Source organism: Oncorhynchus nerka, linkage group LG11, assembly GCF_034236695.1.
Source record: "Oncorhynchus nerka isolate Pitt River linkage group LG11, Oner_Uvic_2.0, whole genome shotgun sequence".
NCBI classification, from domain to species: Eukaryota; Metazoa; Chordata; class Actinopteri; order Salmoniformes; family Salmonidae; genus Oncorhynchus; species Oncorhynchus nerka.
Window position 1 is genome coordinate 57,208,607 of NC_088406.1, and position 26,865 is coordinate 57,235,471.

General features: G+C 43.4%; 1 protein-coding gene across 4 annotated transcripts in view; it reads left to right on the plus strand.

Moving 5' to 3' along the window:
• The window catches only part of LOC115137201 (endothelin-converting enzyme 2-like), an 83,289-nt gene that overhangs the window by 26,728 nt on the left and 29,696 nt on the right, over nucleotides 1-26,865 (plus strand). For all 4 annotated transcript variants that reach the window (XM_029673353.2, XM_029673352.2, XM_029673354.2 and 1 more), the window contains 6 exons: nucleotides 1,581-1,664; nucleotides 12,927-13,071; nucleotides 13,365-13,580; nucleotides 24,201-24,325; nucleotides 26,223-26,369; nucleotides 26,692-26,757. In XM_029673353.2, the coding sequence (XP_029529213.1) occupies nucleotides 1,581-1,664; nucleotides 12,927-13,071; nucleotides 13,365-13,580; nucleotides 24,201-24,325; nucleotides 26,223-26,369; nucleotides 26,692-26,757 (783 nt within the window). The remainder of the gene's footprint in view (nucleotides 1-1,580; nucleotides 1,665-12,926; nucleotides 13,072-13,364; nucleotides 13,581-24,200; nucleotides 24,326-26,222; nucleotides 26,370-26,691; nucleotides 26,758-26,865) is intronic.

The window sequence follows — 26,865 nt, forward strand, 5'->3', positions numbered from 1 at the left end:
AGATGGCCATGCTACAAAGAACCGGGTAGTCACTAAATGACCAAATGTCACGTTCGTCATAATGATTGGACCAAGGCACAGCATGCGTAGAGTTCCACATATTTTAATAAATCGAAACTCACCAAACAAAACAATAAAGCACAAATGAACCGTGAAGCTAACAGTGCTACTAGGCAACTAAACATAGTCAAGATGACACGCACCTCAGGGCGAGTGCGGGGAGGAGGCACAGGACGTACTGGACTGTGGAGGCGCACTGGAGGTCTAGAGCATAGAGCTGGCACAACCTGGCCTGGCTGGATGCTCACTTTAGCCCGGCAAGTGCGGGGCGCTGGCACGCACTGGGCACGCACTGGGCTGTGAAGGCGCACTGGCGACACAGTGCGTAGAACCGACGCAGGATATCATGGACCGAGGAGGCACACTGGAGTCCAGGAGTGCTGAGCCGGCACATCCCGTCCTGGCTGGATGCTCATTTTCCCACGGCAAGTGCGGAGAGCTGGCACCGAGCGCACTGGGCTGTGAATGCTCACTGGAGACGCTTCTCGAAGCGAGTTCGGGGAGTTGGCTCTGGTCTGGAACTTGGCTCCGCCAACCACCCCGTGTGCCCCCAATTTTTTTTTGTGGGGGTGGGGCTGCCTCTCGTGGTTGCGTCTTGGTTGCGAACCCTGGAGTCGTCGTTGATCCTCCTTCGCTTCCTCCGTCTGCTTCCCTGGCAGGCTTTCATACCTCTCCAATACTTCCTCTCAAGTCCAGGCTATTCTCTCCTCAACCTCCTCTATAGACCAGGATGCCATCTCCTCCCGAGCACGCTGCTTGGTCCAGTTGTGGTGGGATCTTCTGTCACGTTCGTCATAATGATTGGACCAAGGCGCAGCGTGCGTGGTGTTCCACATATTTTAATAAATCAAAACTCACCAAATAAAACAATAAAGCACAACCGAACCATGACGCTAACAACGCTATTGGCAACATAACATAACAAGATCCCACGAATCACAATGGGGAAAATGGCTACCCAAATATGATCCCCAATCAGAGACAACGATAAACAGCTGTCTCTGATTGGGAACCATACCAGGCCAACATAAACCATTAATCACCTAGATGACCCACCCTAGTCACTATCATGCTCCAACCAACAGAGAATAAACAGCTCTCTATGGTCAGGGCGTGACACCATACTACAAAGGACAGAAATGACTATCATCATTTCACCAAGCACATCAAGATCAGGTCGTACTCACACATACGCCTGTGTTCTGTGTTCCATCACCAAACATACACACACCTTAGTGTGGGAAGAGAGGGTAATGCATTGTGACGGAATGGCAGAGATGAGAAACCGCATGGGGGGTGTCTCTCCCTTTTCCTTTCTCCTCCCTTTCTCCCTCGCTCTCATGGGTGGCTTGTTGGTTTTCTCTAATACATTCCTTCATTCTAAGACGTATGTCACTGAAGTCCTGTCACTTCTCTGCACTGCTTACTCTCTATTTCATCTGGTGAAAGCGCAACTTATTATTTTTATTTCTCTCCTACTATTACTGGTGCTAACTCTCCTTTCTTCCTTCTCCATGCAGATGTCCAGCTACAAGCGTGCAACATTTGAGGAGGAGGCGACAGACAACCCAGCTGATGGGAGCATGTCTCCGGACAGTGTGGAGGTCAGTCTGAGCTCAGTGGTTGATGTGAGGGGAGGGGGGGAAGAGGTCAATGGAAATGGAGGAGGCTCCACACAGTGTCAGTCTGTTATTAGAAATTGACATTAAGGGTTGCCCTATTGTCTGGAGCAATTGAACCGAGCAGTTGCGCAAGTTGAGCCTGCTCTGTGGTTTTCACATTGGGCAGATAATAAAAAAAGTGAAAACCAAACAGCGAATAATTCCAATAGCCTAAAACTATTCCTCCCCATTGTTTAAGATAGACAATTTATGGCAGTTGGGCAAGATGAGCCTGCTCCGAGAATTGTTTTACTGAACAACCAAAATACAAATAATTCCAGAACACCTGCTCTTTCCATGACATAGACTGACAAGGTGAATCAAATCAAATTTTATTTGTTACATGCGCCGAATACAACAGACCATACAGTGAACTGCTTCCTTACAATCCATTAACCAACAATGCAGTTTTAAGAAAAATAACTGTTCGGTAAAAAATTGATAAATAAGACATAAAAATAAAAATAAAAATAATTAAAGAGCAGCAGTAAAATAACTGTAGCGAGGCTATATACATGGGGTACCGGTACAGAGTCAATGTGTGGGGGCACAGGTTAGTCGAGGTAATTGAGGTAATACTGTATGTACATGAAGGTAGAGTTAAGTGACTATGCGTAGATAATAACCAGAGAGTAGCATCAACGTAAAATAATAGTCTGGGTAGCGATTTGATTAGCTGTTTAGGAGTCTTATGGCTTGGGGTAGAAGCTGTTAAGAAGCCTTTTGTACCTAGACTTGGCGCCCTGGTACCACTTGCCGTGCGATAGCAGAGAGAACAGTCTATGACTAGGGTGGCTGGAGTCTTTGACAATGTTTAGGGCCTGGTATAGAGGTCCTGGATGGCAGGAAGCTTGGCCCCAGTGATATACTGGGCGGTATGCACTACCCTCTGTAGTGCCTTGCGGTCAGAGGCCAAGCAGTTGTGCCATACCAGGTGGTGATGCAACCAGATGCTCTCGATGGTGCAGCTGTGGAACTTTTTGAGGATCTGAGGACCCATGCCAAATCTTTTCAGTCTCCTGAGGGGGAATAGGCTTTTCCGTGCCCTCTTCACGACTGTCTTGGTGTGTTTGGACCATGATAGTTTGTTGGTGATGTGGACACCAAATACTTGAAGGTCTCAACCTGCTCCACTACAGCCCCGTCGATGAGAATGGGGGCGTGCTCAGTCTTCCTTTTCCTGTAGTCCACAATCATCTCCTTTGTCTTGATCACGTTGAGGGAGAGGTTGTTATCCTGGCACCACATGGCCAGGTCTCTGACCTCCTCCCTATAGGCTGTCTCATCGTTGTCGATGATCAGGCCTACCACTGTTGTGTCGTCAGCAAACTTAATGTTGGTGTTGGAGTCGTGTTTGGCCACGCAGTCATGGGTGAACAGGGAATTACAGGAGGGGACTAAGTACACACTCCCGAGGGGCCCCTGTGTTAATTAAGGATCAGTGTGGCGGACGTGTTGTTGCCTACTCTTACCACCTGGTTGTGGCCCGTCAGGAAGTCCAGGATCCAGATGAAGAGGGAGGTGTTTAGTCCTTGACAGTTGGTCCTCACATGCTTTGAGTACACGCCCTGGTAATCCGTCTGGCCCAGCTGCTTTGTGAATGTTGACCTGTTTAAAGGTTTTGTTCATATCGGCTACCGAGAGCATTATCACACAGTCATCCAGAACAGCTGGTGCTCTCATGCATGCTTCAGTGTTGCTTGCCTCGAAGCGAGCATAAAAGGCATTTATCTCGTCTGGTAGGAACGCGTCACTGGCAGCTCGCATCTGGGTTTCCTTTTGTAGTCCGTAATAGTTTTCAAGCCCTGCCACATCCGACGAGCATCAGAGCCCGTGTAGTAGGATTCAATCTTAATCCTGTTTTGACGCTTTGCTTGTTTTGATGGTTCATCTGAGGGCATAGTGGGATTTCTTATAAGTGTACGGATTAGTCTCCCGCTCTTTGAAAGCGGCAGCTCTACCCTTTAGCTCAGTGCGGATGTTGCCTGTAATACATGGTTTCTGGTTGGGGTATGTACGAACATTCACTGTGGGGACGACGTCATCGATGCACTTATTGATGAAGCCAGTGACTGATGTGGTGTACTCCTTAATGCCATCAGAAGAATCCCGGAACATATTCCAGTCTGTGCTAGCAAAACAGTCCTGTAGCTTAGCATTTGCGTCATCTGACCACTTCTTTATTGACGAGTCACTGGTGCTTCCTGCTTTAGTTTTAGATTGTAAGCAGGAATCAGGAGGATATAATCATGGTCAGATTTGCCAAATGGAGGGCGCGGGCGAGGGCGAGGGGGAGCTTTGTACACATCTCTGTGTGTGGAGTAAAGATGGTCTAGAGCACATATGTCAGAGTCAAGGCCCGCGGGCCACATCCGGCCCGCAAGAAGGTTTTTTACGGCCCCTGGGATGATCTTGATTTATTATTAGAACCGGCCCGCAGCAAGCCGGCAGCCCGCAGATCTTTTACACGCACCAATACTACATTTCCCACAATGCAAAGGTGACGCACCGAGCAGTAGGCTGCTTCATTTCAATATTTATTGGCACAGCAGTCGTCAGCATCACAGTAAAATTAACTTTCAGATACCCATCAAAAATGGCAAAACGGAAGGTGGATACTGAGAACCGGGGTTTCAAACAAGGTGGAGTCGGAGTGTTCACGAAGGTAGCTGGAAAACCTGTGTGTCTTCTGTGTGGAGAAAGTGTGGCGGTACTGAAAGAGTATAATCTGAGACGACATTATGAAACGAAACACGCGGACAAAAACAAGAATATGGACATGGAACAAAGGCTACAAAGGCAGAGGAATTAAAACGAGGCCTCAAATCTCGACAGGCTCTGTTCAAAAAAGCCAAATCAAAGGCCAGGCTGCTGTCAAGGCCAGTTTTATTTTGGCAGAAGAGATCGCTAAATCAGCCCGGCCATTTACGGAGGGGGATTTCATCAAAAACTGCATGATTAAAGTTTGTGACGAAGTTTGCCCAGAAAAAAGGCAACTCTTTTTAAATGTGAGTCTGAGCAGAAACACCATTGCTGAGAGAGTAGACCAGTTGTCCATCAATCTAAAAGAGCAGCTTGTGAAAAAGGGAAAAGATTTTATTGCATATTCCTTGGCTGTGGATGAGAGCACCGACATTTCTGACATTGCCCAGTTGTCAATTTTCATCCGCGGAGTGGACTCCAACCTAAGCGTGACAGAGGAGTTTTTGGCTTTACGTCCTATGCATGGCACAACTACGGGGCATGATTTGTATGAAGAGGTGTCAAGATGTGTAAATGAGATGGAGCTGCCTTGGAAAAACTCGTGGGTTTGACAACCGACGGAGCACCTTGTGTGGACACAGGAGCGGACTGGTGGCGAAGATACGGGAAAAGATGCAAGAGGAAAACGCGACAGGTGAGCTGACAGCTTATCATTGTATCATACACCAGGAAGCGTTGTGCGGTAAAGCCTTGAAAATGGAGCATGTAATGAGCATCATCACGCGCACAGTTAACTTTATCAGAGCCAAAGGTTTGAATCACCGCCAGTTCAAGGCATTTCTGACGGAGTTAGAAACGGAGCATGGTGATTTGCCTTATCACACAGAGGTGCGATGGCTAAGCCAGGGAAAGGTGCTTCAAAGATGTTTCGAGCTTCGTGAGGAGATTTGTCTGTTCTTGGACAGCAAAGGGAAAGACACAACACAACTCCGAGATGTTTCTGTGTGAAATGGCTTTTCTGTGTGACATTACGAGTCATCTGAATGCAATAAACTTGCAGCTGCAGGGTCGGGATCGTGTCATCTCTGATATGTACAGTACAGTGAAGGCATTTAAAACCAAACTGACTCTGTGGGAGACGCAGATGCGGAAAGAAAATTTGAGCCACTTTCCCAGCTGCCAGACCATGAAAGAGAAGCTCTCTACCAGTTTCCCGAGCACACAGTTGGCTGATAAAATAGGTATGCTTGCCGCTGACTTTCGCGCCGATTTGCTGACTTTGAAGCACAAAAAGCAGGTTGGAACTGCTCGGTAACCCATTTGCTGTTGACGTGGAAAGCTCACCACCAAACCTCCAAATGGAGTTGATTGACCTCCAATGCAATGATGCACCGAAAAATATGCGGCAGTGGGTGCTGCGGAGTTCGCCCGTTTCCTCCCCGGCACAATGCCCCAGCTGCGCATCCAGGCTGCTCAAACGCGTTGTCTATGTTTGGCAGCACATACCTGTGTGAACAACTGTTTTCTTTGATGAACCTGAACAAAACATCACACAGAAGTCGACTTACTGCTGAACACCTCCACTCAATTCTGAGGATTTCTTCAGCTCAGAGCCTTACCCGAACATTGATGAACTTGTGGAAAAGATGGGACACCACCAAGTATCACCCTCAACCTCAAACAAGTGAACATTACTGTGCAATCACATATTTAGAGTTTTTACTCAGTTCAAGTTTAAAAGTTAAAATTTAATATTTGTTTTCACTGCATGTTACTTCTCCTTAAACAAAGTGTTGTTTTTGATTAATAGATTTTTGCACTTTATTTTTTTGTATTTCAATCCAATTATATTTTAAAAATATTTCAGTTGAGTGGATGATAGAAAATTGCTATTATTGTTTTTTCTTTGAAGTAAATTTAGCCCACTTTTGCTAAAATAGAAAATATAGTCTACTGATGGTGCCTTGAATACCGGTTTCTTTCATTTAATGTTCATGTTATGGGGATATTTATATAAAGGAAATTTGTCTTTTGTGTCTGTTGAAAATTAAAGATTACTGACAGAGCCATAAGAAAATATTGCTTTATTTATCTGATCATATTGTAATATATTTGTTAGGTTTTCAGTAGGTTCAATTAGGTTCACTAGACTATATGCGTCATTTAAAAAATTTTCAATGAACATTCGAACAGTCCGGCCCTCGTCTTGTAGCTGATTTTTTTATTTGGCCCTCCGTCCATTTGACTTTGACACCCCTGGTCTAGAGTTTTTCCCCTCTGGTTGCACATTTAACATTCTGGTAGAAATTAGGTAAAAGGATTCCCATTTTAAGATTCCCTACATTAAAGTTCCACTAGGAGCACCGGCCTCTGAATGAGCGTTTTCCTGTTTTCTTATGGCCTTATACAGCTCATTGAGTGTGGACTTAGTGCCAGCATCAGTTTGTGGTGGTAAATAGACAGCTACAGAAAATATAGATCAAATCTCTCTTGGTAAATAGTGTGGTCTACTGCTTATCATGAGATACTCTAACTCAGGCGAGCAAAACCTAGAGACTTCCTTAATATTAGATTTTGTGCACCAGCTGTTGTTTACAAATATACACAGACCACCCCTTGTCTTACTGGAGGCAGCTGTTCTATCTTGCCGATGCAGCGTAAACGACCTAAGTTGTATTTTATCCATGCCATTGTTCAGCCACAACTCTATGAAATAAAATATGTTAGTTTTTATTATCCCGTTGGTAGGATATTCGTGATCGTAGCTTGTTTATTTTGTTATCCAATGATTGTACGTTGGCTAATAGGACTGACGGTAGAGGCAGATTACCCACTCGCCGTCAGATCCTTACAAGGCACCCTGACCTACGTCCTATATCTCTGTCTCTTTCTCATGCGAATGACGGGATTCTGGCCTTGTCGGTTGTCTGAAATAATTCCTTTGCGTCCTACTCGTTAAAGAAAAAATCTTCAACCAGTACGAGGTAAGTAATCGCTATCCTGATATCGGTCATAAGAGATGGTGACATAAACATTATGTACAAAAGATGTTACAAATAATGAGAAAAAACACACAATAGAACAATTGGGAGCCCATAAAACGGCAGCAATCTCCTCCGGCGCCATTCAGTCCAATCCAGGTGAAAGCTATGTTCCCTTATTGATGTTAGTTGTTAAATCCACTTCAATCAGTTTAGATGAAAGGGAGGAGACATGTTTGCCCTATTGGGAATTGCCTTTCAAACTTAAATGTCAATCCCTGAGTCACATTATAATACCCCCATTTGACATTTAAATTTGATTTTTTTGTCATTTAGCAGACACTCTTATCCAGAGCGACTTACAGTTAGTGCATTCATCTTAAGACGGTTAGGTGGGACAACTACATACAGTGCATTGCGAAAGTATTCGGCCCCCTTGAACTTTGCGACCTTTTGCCACATTTCAGGCTTCAAACATAAAGATATAAAACTGTATTTTTTTGTGAAGAATCAACAACAAGTGGGACACAATCATGAAGTGGAACAACATTTATTGGATTATTTCAAACTTTTTTAACAAATCAAAAACTGAAAAATTGGGCGTGCAAAATTATTCAGCCCCCTTAAGTTAATACTTTGTAGCGCCACCTTTTGCTGCGATTACAGCTGTAAGTCGCTTGGGGTATGTCTCTATCAGTTTTGCACATCGAGAGACTGACATTTTTTCCCATTCCTCCTTGCAAAACAGCTCGAGCTCAGTGAGGTTGGATGGAGAGCATTTGTGAACAGCAGTTTTCAGTTCTTTCCACAGATTCTCGATTGGATTCAGGTCTGGACTTTGACTTGGCCATTCTAACACCTGGATATGTTTATTTTTGAACCATTCCATTGTAGATTTTGCTTTATGTTTTGGATCATTGTCTTGTTGGAAGACAAATCTCCGTCCCAGTCTCAGGTCTTTGCAGACTCCATCAGGTTTTCTTCCAGAATGGTCCTGTATTTGGCTCCATCCATCTTCCCATCAATTTTAACCATCTTCCCTGTCCCTGCTGAAGAAAAGCAGGCCCAAACCATGATGCTGCCACCGCCATGTTTGACAGTGGGGATGGTGTGTTCAGGGTGATGAGCTGTGTTGCTTTTACGCCAAACATAACGTTTTGCATTGTTGCCAAAAAGTTAAATTTTGGTTTCATCTGACCAGAGCACCTTCTTCCACATGTTTGGTGTGTCTCCCAGGTGGCTTGTGGCAAACTTTAAACAACACTTTTTATGGATATCTTTAAGAAATGGCTTTCTTCTTGCCACTCTTCCATAAAGACCAGATTTGTGCAATATACGACTGATTGTTGTCCTATGGACAGAGTCTCCCACCTCAGCTGTAGATCTCTGCAGTTCATCCAGAGTGATCATGGGCCTCTTGGCTGCATCTCTGATCAGTCTTCTCCTTGTATGAGCTGAAAGTTTAGAGGGACGGCCAGGTCTTGGTAGATTTGCAGTGGTCTGATACTCCTTCCATTTCAATATTATCGCTTGCACAGTGCTCCTTGGGATGTTTAAAGCTTGGGAAATCTTTTTGTATCCAAATCCGGCTTTAAACTTCTTCACAACAGTATCTCGGACCTGCCTGGTGTGTTCTTTGTTCTTCATGATGCTCTCTGCGCTTTTAACGGACCTCTGAGACTATCACAGTGCAGGTGCATTTATACGGAGACTTGATTACACACAGGTGGATTGTAATTTATCATCATTAGTCATTTAGGTCAACATTGGATCATTCAGAGATCCTCACTGAACTTCTGGAGAGAGTTTGCTGCACTGAAAGTAAAGGGGCTGAATAATTTTGCACGCCCAATTTTTCAGTTTTTGATTTGTTAAAAAAGTTTGAAATATCCAATAAATGTCATTCCACTTCATGATTGTGTCCCACTTGTTGTTGATTCTTCAAAAAAGGCAAAAGGTCGCAAAGTTCAAGGGGGCCGAATACTTTTGCAAGGCACTGTATCTCATAGTAATTACATTATTTTAAAAAAAGCTATCAGCAAATTCAGTTCTAGTAATTTAATTTATTTTTTTAATCCCCACCTGAGACCGGGGTTCAATCCCCACATCCTCCCTTCCTAAGTGCAAAACAATGTTCTTAAAAAAAAAAAACTTTGGACATTTTCTTAAACTACACTAAATTGATACTTCATAGTAGTCCCTCATGAAAGACTGACTGCCAAATCGAGAGCTGGCCTGTGCTCTTGCAAAATGTTATTCTCGGTTCCGAGATGAACTTTATAGTGATATTTCAGTCATTAGAAAAGTCGCTCGAAAAGAGGAATGGATGGTTAAAAATATATATATACAGTACATTTGGAAATTATTCAGACCTCTTCACTTTTTCCACATTTTGTTACATTACAGTCATATTCTGAAATGGATTAAAATTCAAATTGATTTTTTTTTAAATCTCCAAATTTATTACAATTTAAAACAGAAATACATTATTTACTTAAGTATTCAGACACTTTTCTATGGGACTCTAAATTAGGTTCAAGTGCATTCTGTTTCCATTGATCATCCTTGAGATGTTTTTGCAACTTGATTGGAGTCCACCTGTGGTAAATTCAATTGATTGGACATGATTTGGAAAGGCACACACCTGTCTATATAAGCAGTGCTGTAAAGTAAAGTATGTTGTAAATGACTATTGTAGCTGGAAACAGCTGATTTATTATGGAATATCTACAGTTGAAGTCAGAAGTTTACGTTCAACTTAGCCAAATACATTTAAACTCAGTTTTTCACAGTTCCTGACATTTAATCCAATTACAAATTCCCTGTCTTAGGTCAGTTAGGATCACCACTTTGTTTTAAGAATGTGAAATGTCAGAATAATAGTAGAGAGAATGATTTATTTAACCTTTTATTTCTTTCATCACATTCCCAGTGGGTCAGAAATGTACATACACTCAATTAGTATATGGTAGCATTGTATTTCAATTGTTTAACTTGGGTCAAACGTTTCGGGTAGCCTTCCACAAGCTTCCCACAATAAGTTGGGTGAATTTTGGCCCATTCCTCCTGACAGAGCTGGTGTAACTGAGTCAGGTTTGTAGGCCTCCTTGCTCGCAAACAGTTTTTCAGGTCTGCCGACAACATTTCTATAGGGTTGAGGTCAGGGCTTTGTGATGGCCACTCCAATACCTTGACTTTGCTGTCCTTAAGCCATTTTGCCACACCTTTGGAAGTATGCTTGAGGTCATTGTCCATTTGGAAGACCCATGTGCGACCAAGCTTTAACTTCCTGACTGATGTCTTGAGATGTTGCTTTAATATATCCACATAATTTTCGTCCCTCATGATGCCATCTATTTTGTGAAGTGCACCAGTCCCTCCTGCAGCAAAGCACCCCCACAACATGATGCTGCCACCCCCATGCTTCATGGTTGGGATGGTGTTCTTCGGCTTGCAATCCTCCCCCTTTTTCCTCCAAACATAACGAAGGTCATTATGGCCAAACAGTTCTAATTTTGTTTCATCAAACCAGAGGACATTTCTCCAAAAAGTACGATCTTTGTCCCCATTTGCAGTAGTCTGGCTTTTTTTTATGGTGGATTTGGAGCAGTGGCTTCTTCCTTGCTGAGCAGCATTTCAGATTCTGTCGTGATATAAAACTCGTTTTACTGTGGATATAGATACGTTTGTACCTGTTTCCTCCAGCATTCCTCACAAGGTCCTTTGCTGTTGTCCTGGGATTGATTAGCACTTTTCACACCAAAATACGTTCATCTCTAGGAGACAGAACACGTCTCCTTCCTGAGCGGTATGATGGCTGAGTGGTCCCATGGTGTTTATACTTGTGTACTATTGTTTGTACAGGTGAACATGGTACATTCAGGCGTTTGGAAATTGCTCCCAAGGATGAACCAGACTTGTGGAGGCCCACAAAAAAAATTCTAAGGTCTTGGCTGATTTCTTTTGATTTTCCCATGATGTCAAGCAAAGAGGCACTGAGTTTGAAGGTAGGCCTTGAAATACATCCCCAGGTAGACCTCCAATTGACTAAAATTATGTCAATTAGCCTATCAGAAGCTTCTAAAGCCATGATATCATTTTCTGGAATTTTCCAAGCTGTTTAAAGGCACAGTCAACTCAGTGAATGTAAACTTCTGACCCACTGGAATTGTGGTACAGTGAATTATAAGTGAAATACTCGGTCTGTAAACAATGGTTGGAAAAATGACTTGTGTATTGCACTAAGTACATGTCCTAAGCGACTTGCCAAAACTATAGTTTGTTAACAAGAAATGTGTGGAGTGGTTGAAAAATGAGTTTTAATGACTCCAACCTAAGTGTATGTTAACTTCCGACTTCAACTGTACATAGGCATACAGTTGTTCCAATAGAATGTTGTGTTAGCTAATCCAAGTTTATCATTTTAAAAGGCTAATTGATCATTAGACAACCCTTTTGCAATTATGTTAGCACATCTGAAAACTGTGGTGCTGACTAAAGAAGCAATAAAAACGTGCCTTCTTTAGACGAGTTGAGTATCTGGAACATCAGCATTTGTGGGTTCGATTACAGGCTCAAAATGGCCAGAAACAAAGAACTTTCTTCTGAAACTCGTCAGTCTATTCTTGTTCTGAGAATTTAAGGCTATTCCATGTGAGAAATTGCACAGAAACTGAAGATCTCGTGTAGTGTGTAATACTTCCTTCACAGAACAGCGCAAACTGTCTCTAGAAAGAATAGAGAGAGTTGGAGGCCCCGGTGCTCAACTGAGCAACTGGGAGCTTCATTAAATAGTACCCGCAAAACACCAGTCTCAACGTCAACAGTGAAGGGGCGACTACAGGATGCTGGCCTTCTAGGCAGAGTTGCAAAGAAAAAGCCATATCTCAGACTGCCCAATAAGAAGAGAAGATTAAGATGGGAAAAAGAACACAGACACTGGTCAGAGGAACTCTGCCTAGAAGGCCAGCATCCCGGAGTCGTCTCTTTTTAATAAAAATGTCACCTTTATTTAACTAGGCAGGTCAGTTAAGAACAAATTCTTATTTTCAATGACGGCCTACCGGGGAACAGTGGGTTAACTGCCTTGTCCAGTGGCAGAACAACAGATTTTTACCTTGTCAGCTCGGAGATTTGAGCATTAGGCTACATGCCGCCCAATTAAGGGGTATTGTGTGTGGATTGATGAGGGTGAAAAAAACTATTTTATCCATTTTAGAATAAGACTTGAACGTAACAAAATGTGGAAGAAGTCAAGGGGCCAGAATACTTTCCCGGATGCACTGGATATATTTATTTAGACAGTATGCAAATCAGAAGGGGATACAGGCAGGTGGGTAAAAAACTGTGGGAAGGGATCGAACCCCGGTCTCCGATAGGGAGATTTGGATATATGACATGTGCTGGGAGTGTTAGAACTTCACTACAGCTCTGCAAGAATGGAAGCCCTCTTGACTATGTCTGTGATATATGTGATGTCATCCCATCCTCTCTTCTGTCTCTGGCTCATGTGTTTCCACAGGTTGGCTTTCGGAAGGGCGGCATCCAGCTCCTCGGCCCCATGGGCAGGAGGACTCAAATGGAGGTAGTGCTGGCTGGTGTGCTGCTCTGCTCTCTCCTCGCCCTGTTCGGATGTGCTGTCACGCTGGGCATGCGCTACAACACAGGCGAGGCCTTTGGTTACACGCACGGACACAGGCGCGCAAGCACACACACAAGCACACAAGTGTTATGTCTTATAATAAGGCTTATAATATGTTATGTCTCTCTGTGTATCAACATTTCAGCTGGCTGGTGTTTAGCAGTATCATTATGAGTGATTATTAAGACATTATGGAGTCATACATGCTTGTGACAAAAGTCTTGTGAACTTGCATTATAACCACATCATATAGCATTATACTGTACCAGCAGGCTTTATAAAGCATTATAGAATTCTGTTTTTCTACCTTGAAACCAGACCCAGCGCGAAGCCTGTGTCTGACTGAGGCCTGTATTACGGTGGCCAGTAAGATCGTAGAGGCCCTGGACCGCAGCGCTGACCCCTGCCATGACTTCTACCAGTACGCCTGCGGGGGCTGGGTACGCAAGAACCCCCTCCCTGATGGACGCTCTCGCTGGAGCACCTTCAACAGCATCTGGGACCAGAACCAGGCTCTCCTCAAACACCTGCTGGGTGAGTTGTTTGTACACAATACACAGACCGACACACATTGCATACTGTAAACATACCACACTATTTCATGACCTTGTTGACAGTGTTGGGAGTTTGTTGTCAATTTTTAAATTTTAAAAATTTTAATTTAACTAGGCAAGTCAGTTAAAAACAATTATTATTTACAATGACGGACTACACCGGCCAAACCCGGATGACGCTGGGCCAATCGTACGCCACCCTATGGGACTCCCAATCACAGCCGGTTGTGATACAGCCTGGAATTGAACCAGGGTGTCTGTAGTGACACCTCAAGCACTGAGATGCAGTGCCTTAGACTGCTGCGCCACTCATGAGCCCAAATCTGTTAACAGTGTTGACAGTTTTGTATGGTGGAAGTGTTGACAGGCCTGGTTCTAGTTTATTTGCTGGTCTGTTCAGGTCAGCATATAGAGTCTGTTCCCAGATCTGTTGAGGCTGTATGGCCAAACACTAGACAGCACAAACGGGTCTTGGACCAGGCCCTGCCAGATTTAATAATGGCCCACCCAATCAAGCTGGCTTAAAATATATTAAAAAATAAAATAAAAATGAACTTGATTTGTTGGTTGTATTGTCTCCTGACTCATCAGAACAGTTGAAAATGCAGTAGGAGGTTCCTGAGATCTAATTGGTTACATCGCAATCAAATGGTAAATCAGAAGCCTACAGTCGAAATCTGCAATTTTGACAGCGAGTTGTGACTGTCAGTGAGAAGCATCTAAAATAACCCTAGACCTATGGCAATATTTAAAAGTTAAATCGCATAAACAGAAAAGTCACATATATTCTGAATGATACTTTCTAATTATTTTTAAAAGAATAGTGTACACTAAAGAAATCCTGTTGTTTTTACAGTATCATACTGGCAGCCAGTAGTTTATTCCCATTAGTAGGCTACACCAGGACGAATCTCTTTGCACTAGTGGAGAGTGTCAACCATATCCCTGGTGAGTGTATAAGGACACAAGGCGATACCCAAATGCAGACACAGGAAGCAGATGGTTGAGCACCAATATTTATTAATCCAAGGGGTAGGCAAAAGGGGACAGTCAAGAGTTCATAAACCGGGTCCAAAACAGTACCAGATGAAAGGCAGTCTCAAGGGCAGGCCAGGCAAGGGTTCAGTGACCAGATCAGAGTCCAAACAGTAGAAGGGGATAGGCAGGCTTGAAAACAGAACAGGCAGAGTGGTCAAGCAGAAGGGTACGGAGTCAGGACAGGCAAGGGTCGAAACCAGGAGGACTAGAACCAACAGAGACTGGGAAAAATAGGAGCAAGGAAAACTGTTGGTTGACTAGGCAAACAAGACAAACTGGCACAGAGAGACAGGAAACACAGGGATATATACACCGGGGATAATAAGTGACACCTGGAGGGGGTGGAGACTATCACAAGGACAGGTGAAACAGATCAGGGTGTGACAGAGTGCGCATACCATCTTTATCATTGGATGAGTCAGTCACTGGAACGTTTAGAACAATAATTTCCTCATATTGTATAATATGTATCTCCCTTTTTTGTAGCCCTAGATTAGATTCATTCAGGACAAGGTCATTTTTATTGATCTCAGTTTGTCAGTATCAGCAGAGTAGGACCATGCTGTTATTTTTGTAGAATGCCTATTATTAAAGATTCTGATAGTGTCTCCAGACATGTAAAGTGACGTAGAATTGCACGAAATGTGTTTATAAAAGCCACATTTTTTCCCGAATCCTCCTAAAACTGTTTGCCTCCTCTGTTTTCCTCGCTGCTTCCCCAAACATGGAACTCACGCACCGCCTATGACGTTGTGTAGCCTATTTCATTATGTTTGTTTACTGTCAGACTCGGACAGTCAGCCTGTTTCTTTCCGTGGTGTTGACAGTAATTATAACTTGTGTAGTTGCGCTGCCTACTTGGCAATAGGCCTAATAACAGGCTTGTTTCCCAAGGGAACTTTGTGGTCACATTTATCCTGTGTTATGTGTTAAATTATGCAATGTGATTGCACAAATTTTCACTGAAATATGTCAGGGTATTTTTGCTGGAAAATTGTTGTCCCATTCACTTTTACTCATGCCCAGCCACACAGCAATTTCTGCCTACACCAAAAAAATAAAATCAAATTGATTTGGACCAGGCTAGTCAGCATCTACAGTGCTGTGTGGTTTTTGAGGCCAGCTGAATCAGCTTGTCTTGCTAAGTGGGCAGACCAGGGATGTGTCCCAAATGGCACCCTATTTCCCTTTATAGTGCACTACTTTTTACCAGGGCCCTTGTGCACTATGAAGGGAATAGAGTTCCAATGAAAGGAATAGAGTGCCATTTGGGACAGGACCCAGACCTGGGGCTGAGGGCCCCGGGTCAGTGCAGTTCTGGTAAATACCTTGCTGCTTCCGGTGCATGCAGAACTTTATAATCCATCGAATGTTGAATTAAAACTATTCGGTACTGGAATGCCAGTCTCACTCCATAATATACCAGAGGTTACTGTGACCCTGTTTGTTCCCCTTCAGCCCTACTTTTTTATTTTAATTTTATTTCACCTTTATTTAACCAGGTAGGCTAGTTGAGAACAAGTTCTCATTTGTAACTGCGACCTGGCCAAGATAAAGTGTAGTAATTCGACACATAAAACAGCACAGAGTTACACATGGAATATACAAAACATACAGTCAATAATACAGTGGAACAAAAGAGAACAAAAAGTCCATATACAGTGAGGGCAAATTAGGTAAGTTAATATAGCAATTAAACACTGGAAAGGTAGATCGGCAGAAGATGAATGTGCAGGTAGTGATACTGGAGTGCAAAGGAGCAAAATAAATAAATAAATACCAGTATGGGGATGTGGTAGCTAGATAGATGGGCTGTTTACAGATGGGCTATGTACAGGTTCAGTGATCTGTAAGCTGCTCTGACAGCTGGTGCTTAAAGCTAATGAGGGAGATGTGAGTCTCCAGCTTCAGAGATTTTTGCAATTCGTTCCAGTCATGGGCAGCAGAGAACTGGAAGGAAAGACGGCCAAAGGAGGAATTGGCTTTGGGGGTGACCAGTGAGATATACCTGCTGGAGCGCATGCTACGAGTGGGTGCTGCTATGGTGACCAGTGAGCTGAGATAAGGCGGGGCTTTACGTAGCAGAGACTTGTAGATAACCTGTAGCCAGTGGGTTAGGAGATGAGCAGTATGAAGTGAGGGCCAACCAACGAGAGCGTACAGGTCGCAATGTTGGGTAGTGTATGGGGCTTTGGTGACAAAACGGATGGCACTGTGATAGACTGCATCCAGTTTGTTGAGTAGAGTGTTGGAGGCTATTTTATAGATGACATCACCAAAGTCGAGGACGGGACGGGAGAGCCACTAAAGCTTAAAGAGCAAGTGTTTAAGTGTGTGCGTGTATGTTTGTATGTGCATGCGTGTATGTGCGTATGCTTGTACCAGAGGTTACTGTGACCCTGTTTGTTCCCCTTTAGCTGCCCTACTAGCAGGAAAGCCACTGAAGCTTAATGAGGGAGTGTGTATGTATGTGTGTGTGTGTATGCTTGTGTGTACGTGCATGTGTGTATACTTGTTTGTGCTTGTGTGTATATCCATACAGTTAACAATATTATGCTTGTCCAAATGGGATTGTGTTAGCAATTCAGAAGAGAGATATGGCTTTCTCCCAGTAGTCTGTTTTGATGCAGCTTGTCAACGGTGTCTTTTTGTTCAACCATACAGAGAAAAAGCAAACAGGACTAAATTAACTGTGCGCTGGTGTAGAATTTACTCCTCATCAACAACAGTCAGGAAGCAGTGCCAGTCTAAGGCCGTGTTCCAAATTGCTCCCTGTTTAGTGCACTACTTTTGAATAGGGTGCCATTTGGGACGTAACCTGAGATGTCCTCTCAGTAAAGTGTGTGTTGTCCTCTCAGTAAAGTGTGTGTGCGTGCTTGCGCGTATGTGCATGCGTGCATATGTGCTTGGGTGAGTGCACGCGCATGCTTGCATACCTGTGTGTGTATGTTCTGCTGCTAATTTACAGGCGGAATATTCCAGCTCTGAGTCATTTAATTTAATTATATCTGCAACCATCCGTGTGAGATGGACCAGAGCATCCTTTGAGGTCACACCATTTAAAAACATGGTTTTGTGTTGTTGACAAAAAGGCATGAGTTATAGCTTCTGTATGATAATTAGTTGATCTGTTCTGCAGCATTGGCCGGTCATGTAACATCCAAGATGGCGTAGCAGTCAGACGTCTTTTGTTTTCATTTTGTCCCATATACTGTATATATCTTTATATATATAATTTTATATATTGTTTGTTGGCATATATTTCTTCATATTTTTCTTAACCCCAACTTCAACATACTCTCCTGCAACCCGCCTCACCCAATGTGGTATGGATCTGCTATTTTCTTTACCTCAGAACTGGAAACCCCAGCAGAAGCTAGCCAGCTAACTAAGTACTAGCTAGTAGTAAGCTAGCCCCTGCTAGCGGTCATCAGCTAACCTCTAGCCAGGACAAATCCTGCCAGTCTGTACAGCGAGTCTAAACCAAGAGCTTACCGGACTCCTTTTTCTCCATATCACCGGATTCCCACCGCAAGCTATGAACCTCTTCACCTGGATCACCGTGGCTTGCTAGCTGCTATCCAATTGGCTTCTCCTGCTAATGTCCCTTTCCCGAAGTGAGCACCAATTAGCCTGGAGCTAGCCTATGCTACGCCCATCTCCCGGCTAGCTGAAGAGGACCATTAGCCACTCCTTGAGCTACAATACCTATTTTGCCAATTGGCCTGGACCCCTTTTATTGCTGTTACGGAGCCCCGCCGATCCAACTTGTCTGGACTACCAACGTAATCCGCCCGAGTTTTTAAAAACTGTCTCCTTCATCACAACATTCCCTGAATGCCCATTTGCTAGCCGCGGACCGCTAACTATCTAGAGCATACCGGACTGTTAGCTGTAGTGGTCCATCAGTCAATTTCTTGGGCTACTAATCCTATTTTGCCAATTGGTCTGGACCCTTTCACTGCACGGACACCTGCTGATCCAGCACGACTGGTCTGCCAACGTAACCGCATGAGGGGGCTACAGCAACAGACCCTCTAAGGCCCTTCTGCTAGCCCCGGCACGCTGGCTGTCTGAATCGCCGTGTCTCCAGCCCGTCCAGCTACTCATTGGACCCTATGATCACTCGAGTATGCATGCCTAATGTCAATATGCCTTGTCCATTGCTGTTTCGGTTAGTGATTGTCTTATTTCACTGTAGAGCCTCCAGCCCTGCTCAATATGCCTCAGCTAACCCTCTTGTCCCACCATCCACACTTGCAGTGACCTCACTTGGTTTAATTGATGTCTCTAGAGACAATACCTCTCTCACCGTCTCTCAATGCCTAGGTTTACCTCAACTGTATTCACATCCTACCATACCTTTGTCTGTACATTATGCATATAATATATATCATACTGCGCCCAGAAATCTGCTCCTTTTTACTCTCTGTCCCGAACGTCCTAGACGACCAGCTCTTTTAGCCTTTAGCCGTACCCTTATCCTACTCCACCTCTGCTCCTCTGGTCATGTAGAGGTTAATCCAGGCCCTGCAGTGCCTAGCTCCACTCCCATTCCCCATGCGCTCTCATTTGTTGACTTCTGTAACTGTAAAAGCCTTGGTTTCATGCATGTTAACATTAATAGCCTCCTTGTTTTATTCACTGCTTTAGCACACCTAGCTGTGTCTTAATCCTGGCTTAGGAAAGCCACCAAAAACCCTGAAATTTCCATCCCTAACTATAACCTTTTCTGACAAGATAGAACTGCCAAAGGGGTGGAGTTGCAATCTATTGCAGAGATAGCCTGCAGAGTTCTGTCTTTACTATCCAGGTCTGTGCGAAAACAATTTGAGCTTCTACTTTTAAAAATCCACCTTTCCAGAAACAAGTCTCTCACCATTGCCACTTGCTATAGACCACCTTCTGCCCCCAGCTGTGCACTGGACACCATATGTGAATTGATTGCCCCCATCTATCTTCAGAGCTCGTGCTGTTAGGTGACCTAAACATGCTTCACACCCCAGCCATCCTACAATCTAAGCTTGATGCCCTCAATCTCACACAAAATTATCAATGAACCTACCAGGTACAAACCCAAATCTGAAAACACAGGCAACCTCATAGATATCATCCTAACCAACCTGCCCTCCAAATACACCTCTGCTGTCTTCAACCAGGATTTCAGCGATCACTGCCTCATTGCTTGCGTCCGTAATGGGTCTGCAGTCAAACGACCACCTCTCATCACTTGCAAACGCTCCTTAAAACACTTCAGCGTGCAGGCCTTTCTAATCGACCTGGCCCGGGTATCCTGGAAGGATATTGACCTCATTCCGTCAGTAGACGATGCCTGGTTATTCTTTAAAAGTGCTTTCCTCACAATCTTAAATAAGCATGCCGCATTCAAAAAATGTAGAACCAGGAACAGATTTAGCCAGTGTTTCACTTCAGTGGCGTACTGCTTTAGCATCATATAGCCCCCGCGATATGCAACTTTTCAGGGAAGTTAGGAACCAATATATACAGGCAGTTAGGAAAGCAAAGGCTAGCTTTTTCAAACAGAAATTTGCATCCTGCACTACAAACCCCAAAACGTTCTGGGACACTGTAAAGTCCATGGAGAATAAGAGAACCTCCTCCCAGCTGCCCACTGCACTGAGGCTTGGAAACACGGTCACCACAGATAATTCCACAATAATTGAGAATTTCAAAAAGCATTTCTCTATGGATGGCCATGCTTTCCACCTGGCCACCCCTGCCCTGGTCAACAGCCCTGCGCCCCCCACAGCAACTTGCCCAAACCTCCCCAATTTCTCCTTCACCCAAATCCAGACAGCTGATGTTCTGAATGAGCTGAAAAATCTGGACCCCTACAAATCAGCAGGGCTAGACAATCTGGATTCTCTCTTTCTAAAATTATCAGACACAATTTTTGCAACCCCTATTACTGGCCTGTTCAACCTCTCCTAAGTATTGTCTGAGATCCCCAAAGATTGGAAAGCTGCCGCGGTCATCCCCCTATTGAAGAGACACTCTAGACGTAAACTGCTACAGACATATATCTATCCTACCCTGCCTTTCTAAGTTCTTTGAAAGCCAAGTTAACAAACAGATCACCGACCATTTCGAATCCCACCGTACCTTCTCAGCTGTGCAATCTGGTTTCTGAGCTGGTCATGGGTGCACCTCAGCCACGCTCAAGGTCCTAAACGATATCATAACCTCCATCGATAAGAGACAATACTGTGCAGCTGTATTCATCAACCTGGTCAAGGCTTTCGACTCTGTCAATCACCACATTCTTAATGACATTACTCAACAGCCTTGGTTTCTCAAATGACTGCCTGGTTCACCAACTACTTCTCAGACAGAGTGTGTCAAATCGGAGGGCCTGTTGTCCGGACCCCTGGCAGTCTCTATGGCGGTGCCACAGGGTTCAATTCTCCGGCTGACTCTTTTCTCTGTATACATCAATGATGTCGCTCTTGCTGCTGGTGATTCTCTGATCCACCTCTAAGCAGACGACACCGTTCTGTATACCTCTGGCCCTTCTTTGGACACTGTGTTAACTAACCTCCAGACAAGCTTCAATGCCATAAAACTCTCCTTCCGTGGCCTCCAACTGCTCTTAAATGCAAGCAAAACTAAATGCATGCTCTTCAACCGATCGCTGCCCACACCTGCCCGCCCGTCCAGCATCACTACTCTGGACGGTTCTGACTTAGAATATGTGGACAACTACAAATACCTAGGTGTCTGGTTAGACTGTAAACTCTCCTTCCAGACTCACATTAAGCATCTCCAATCCAAAATAAAATCTAGAATCGGCTTCCTATTTCGCAACAAAGCATCCTTTACTCATGCTGCCAAACTTACCCTCGTAAAACTGACTATACTGTCGATTCTTGACTATGGCGATGTCATTTACAAAATAGCCTCAAACACTCTACTCAGCAAATTGGATGCAGTCTATCACAGTGCCATCTGTTTTGTCACAAAAGCCCCATATACTACCCACCACTGCGACCTGTATGCTGTCATTGGCTGTCCCTCTCTTCACATTCGTCGCCAAACCCACTGGCTCCAGGTCATCTATAAGTCTTTGCTAGGTAAAGCCCCACCTTATCTCAGCTCACTGGTGACCATAGCAGCACCCAACCGTAGCACGGGCTCCAGCAGGTATATTTCACTGGTCACCCCCAAAGCTAATTCCTCCTTTCTTTCCAGTTCTCTGTTGCTAATGATTGGAACGAATTGCAAAAATCATTGAAGCTGGAGACCCATATCTCCCTCACTAACATTAAGCACCAGCTGTAAGAGCATGTACAGATGCAGAGCTCACAGATCACTGCACCTGTACATAGCCTATCCAACTACATCATCCCCATACTGTTATTATTTTTTTTGCTCATTTGCACCCCAATATCTCTAGTTGCACATTCATCTTTTGCACATCTTTCACTCCAGTGTTTAATTGCTCAATTGTAATTATTTCGCCACTATGGCCTATTTATTGCCTACCTCCCTTATCTTACCTCATTTGCACACACTGTATATAGACTTTTTCTCTATTGTGTTATTGACTGTATGTTTGTTTATTCCATGTGTACCTCTTTGTTGTTGTTTGTGTCGCACTGCTTTTCTTTATCTTGGCCAGGTCGCAGTTGTAAATGAGAACTTGTTCACAACTAGCCTACCTGGTTAAATAAAGGTGAAATAAAATAAATCAATACAAATATTTCAGCAGCATGTGCATTGCCATGACAGTGGTGCTTCAGAGCGAATGACGATATGCGCTGTGGAGATGGAGACGAGCATGTGACTAAATAAACTATCCTACCACATCCTGTCTTCGATCTCCTCCTCTCATACTCTTAACACCTTTCCTCGTGTTTTTTACTCACTTGTTTCACATCTACATTGCCCCTGTTGGTAGCACTCTAAAGCTTTCTGCTTCAAACTCCTAACTTCCTGTGTCTCTCCCCCATCTTTCTCGTTCTCTCCCTCTGCCTCTCTGTCTTGTTCCCTCTCTCTCTGACTCTCTCCCATCTCGCTCTTTCTCTCTCTCCCTCTATGTCCGTATCTCCATTTCCTTCTCTATGGATCTTCAGTGTTTATTTTTTCCATTGATAAGGCTGCACACTAAAAACAAATGGTTCTATATAGTGACAAATAAGGGTCTTTGGCTTGTAACCATAGTAGATCCTTTTTGGTGCTATATGGAACCTTTTTTTGACGGTTCTATAAATAACCATGCTCATAAGGTTCTAAATGGTTTAATAGCCATATTATATTGTTACAATTCCATAGGTTTCATTATTATGTTTATTAACCAGCTGAATCAGGTGTGCTAGCTCTGGAACCGCTGGGGGTCCCTGTGGAGAGAATTGAGAGCTACTGACTTAGTCAACCTTTCGAAATTAACACAAGGTCATATGTGAGTCGTTCACAAGACACCATCACGGGCCATAGTCATACACTGTATGTATGTGTGTATGTGCATGTGTGTGTCCCAACCGGCCCACAGCGGTCATGGTCCAATCCCCCAGCTCCCTAACTGTCAGAACAGTCAGCCATGGTTCAACAGCGGTTTAACTGTCCATGACATCCTGTTATTTGTTTCTGTCCTCATCAGCTGTCATGGTAAATCACTTGCACTGTAAAAAAAAAAATGTTAAGTTGTTTTAATTAATTTTTATTTAGTAACTGGTTCCACAGCCTTTTTCAGTTTACTTAACTTTTCGGTCATTGTTAACTTTTCGGTTATTTGTTGGCCCAAACTTAGTGCAAAATAGTGCGTTTAATATACAATGTTTTGAACTTACGTTTTTGACACTTTGACATAGTGAGCATGATCATTGAGCATGATCATTTATTAAGTCATTATTATTCAGCCTGCCCTCACCTGGGATTGGAACTTAGCATTCCAATATTCTTGCTACGCCAGTATTACTGTGTCTATTACTTATTTCACCTGAATTTCTACACTTTGCACTTCAAAGTAAGTCTCAGGTCTGTTAAAAGTACACTCAAGAAAAACAATTTTATTTATTATAGTGATAAAGGAGTAACATTAAAGCAGAACCCTAAAATAAGTCAATCAAATCAATTATGAGAGACATGGTTACTGGCACAGACATGGTTGAATAGCAGGAAGATCAGATCAAATCCCAGATAAGGACATGTTGAATAATAATTACTCTATAAATGAGAATGCACAATGTCAGCATGTGTCAAATATGCATGTTGAAAACATTGTATTGTAAATGCACTGTGGTTGTCCCTATCAATTTTTTCTCAAAACCTACATTTTCTCAAGTTGGAGCTAAGTTTGGGCCAACTAAACATTTTAAGTTCAGTTAACACTTTGAAGTTGAATAAACTTAACAAGGCTGTGGAACCAGTTACTAAATAAATATTAGTTGAATCAACTAGATATTTCTTTTACAGTGTATAATAGAAGGAAATGACAGGTCTTGTCTCTGCCTCACACAATCACATTAGCCTCTGTTCTCCTCCTCCTCATCCATATTTTCCTCTTATCCCGCCCCCCCCCCCCTCTTTTCCCCTCCTTCTTTAGAGAATGGCACATTCAACTCCAGCAGCGACGCCGAGAAGAAGACCCAGTTCTACTACCTGTCCTGCCTCAACGAGCAGCACATCGAGGAGCTGGGAGCCATGCCTCTCATTGACCTCATTGCAAAGGTCAGCTTGATTTGCTCTCTGGGGCCTGCTGGGTAGGCAGAGTTTGCGCTTCAGACACATGAAATGGTTCAAATTTGCTCTCAGAGTTCTAGGCGGAGTTCTACCTTCAGAGACATGAAATGGTTCAAAATGGGAGCACGCTGCCTTCCCGGCGCTAATGCTACTGTTATCAAGTTCACCTACCGCCAACAGCGCAAAACAAATAAAAAAACAGGAATGCAAGGCTTTATTGTTTTGTTTTTTACGGAAAGGTTTGGTGATCGACTAGGAATGCGTTAGAGATTGACCTAGGCCTTGCCTACACCAATCCAGTGCTTTTACATTTGTGGGGAGTAGTGAACAAGAGCACACTTCAGGTGGAAGGAGATATTATTGGGACACAACCAACCACGCACTCCATGTAGCCTTGGAACGGCTGGGGGTTAGGGTTAGTAATGAGCGATGAACCAACATTTTAGTTCTGTTTTTTTCTGAACCCAATGCACCATTTCTCCAGAGAGAAATTAAAGTCATCCATTAGATAAATCTAGTCAATAACTATTTGAGACGCTGGGCTGAAGGGAATTGTAGTTTTCAATAAGCAAATAAATGTGGTAATTAACTACTATGAAGCCAGTTTTTTAGGCTCAGAGATGAATACACTTTTATGCCAGCTACATTCTACGTTAGGTTAGATACACATAGACCGCATGAGAGAGGAATGTACACAACACAACAATTAGAGAGAGGGATAGATTATGCCTCATCTACTTTGAAGAACTAGTAAAATGATTGTCAGACAGTTCTGCAGCTTGCTTAGACAGACTAGCCTAGATAAATAGGATGACTAAAGACATTACAGTATGGGGAGCACAGAGATAACATTGTCTGTCTGTTTGGCTGCTACTGCCTGAGCAGAGATGAGATGATGACTTTAAGGAAAGTTAAATAATAAAGTCATCAAATAAAACTAAGTAATATACACAACTGAAATCAGTTTCTATTATTTATTGATGTCTACCCATTGTGTAGGTACCTGACAGAGACAATGGAATATTTCATGTTTTGGCAATTGAATGTTCACTATTTTTGGCATTGGAATTGTCATTAAAAATCATGATTAAAAAAAGAAATGTTTTAAAGAAGAAAGGAATGAAGAAAGAAATAGCTATAAATTCACTGTCTCCTTTGTAATCTGCCTTTTGATGAGAACTGAAGTGATGGACTGGCTGGCTTCTGAGAAGCAGCTTGAAGTACCGGCCCTTCTGTCTCCTGTCTTATTTCTACCAGGTAGAAGGGAGATGGGAAATTGAAGAACACAAGTTGTATAAATAGGACTGTGTGTGATTGATGTGTGTGTGTGCATGCCTCCTTGCCTGTGTGTGTGCTGTCAGCAGCAATCCATCCCATCCATCAATCCATGTCTGTTTGTCAGTTATGATTTGAAGAATTAGCTGGGCTGGACTTTTTCACTTTTCCAGTCTTGTGCTACTGCGTCATCATGTCCTTGTTCCAAACTCTTTTTAGGATGGGCCTTGAAAAAAATCACACCCCATCCTGTTACTCACATTCTGTGACAAGACCCCATTTATCTGACTATACGATTTTAATATGTGTTTTTTTGTTTTGTCTTTAAATTGACAAAAGTGGTGCCATTAATCAGAAGAAAATGCTATACTATACTGTAGAGATAAATCAAAATGCTTCAGGGTATAGATCTAGGATCAACTTCCCTTCCCCAATCCTGACCTTAAGCATTAGTGGGCGAAATGTAAAACTGACCCAAAAACTTATACCAATAAAAATAATAATAGATTTATCTCTGTCTGAGCTTGTCGTCCCTCTGTTTTGTCTGTGTGTGTGTGTGTGTATCTGTGTGTGTGTGTGTGTGTGTGTGTGTGTGTGTGTGTGTGTGCAGACAGGGGGCTGGAACATAACGGGGCCCTGGGAGAAGGACAACTTTATGGAGGTGCTGAAGACAGTGTCGGGCCCCTACCGTGCCCAGCCCTTCTTCACCATCGGAGTCAGCGTGGACCCCAAGAACTCCAACAGTAACGTCATCCAGGTCAGCTGCTCTGGCTCTGGGTCTTTTGAAATGAAAATGCATGTACTAGCACACACACATAAACACATAGGCATGCATAGACACAGACAGACCCACAGACACATTTCATATTTTTTATAAGGTGGTATGGTTCCCCTGTTGCTCTTTCCTGAGTCATAAACTAAACTGTCGAGATTCATTTGTTTTAGAAGCGACATATATGCACATCTAATATATTTTTTGAATATATTGTCGAATATGATAGTGAATGGACTCTGCACACTGCAATTCATTCTCCCTTATGATTAGTGTGTTTGCTCACCTGTTCATACATTTCCGCCAGGTGGACCAATCAGGGCTGTTCCTCCCCTCGCGGGACTATTACCTCAACAAGACAGCCAATGAAAAGGTGAGTCAAGTTTGGTGGCTGGAGGGGGTAAGCTGGGTGCGGGCCAGCCAGCTGGGTGCGGGTCTTTTCCTACCTCTGGCTGTCAACATGAGGTACCGTAATAAATTA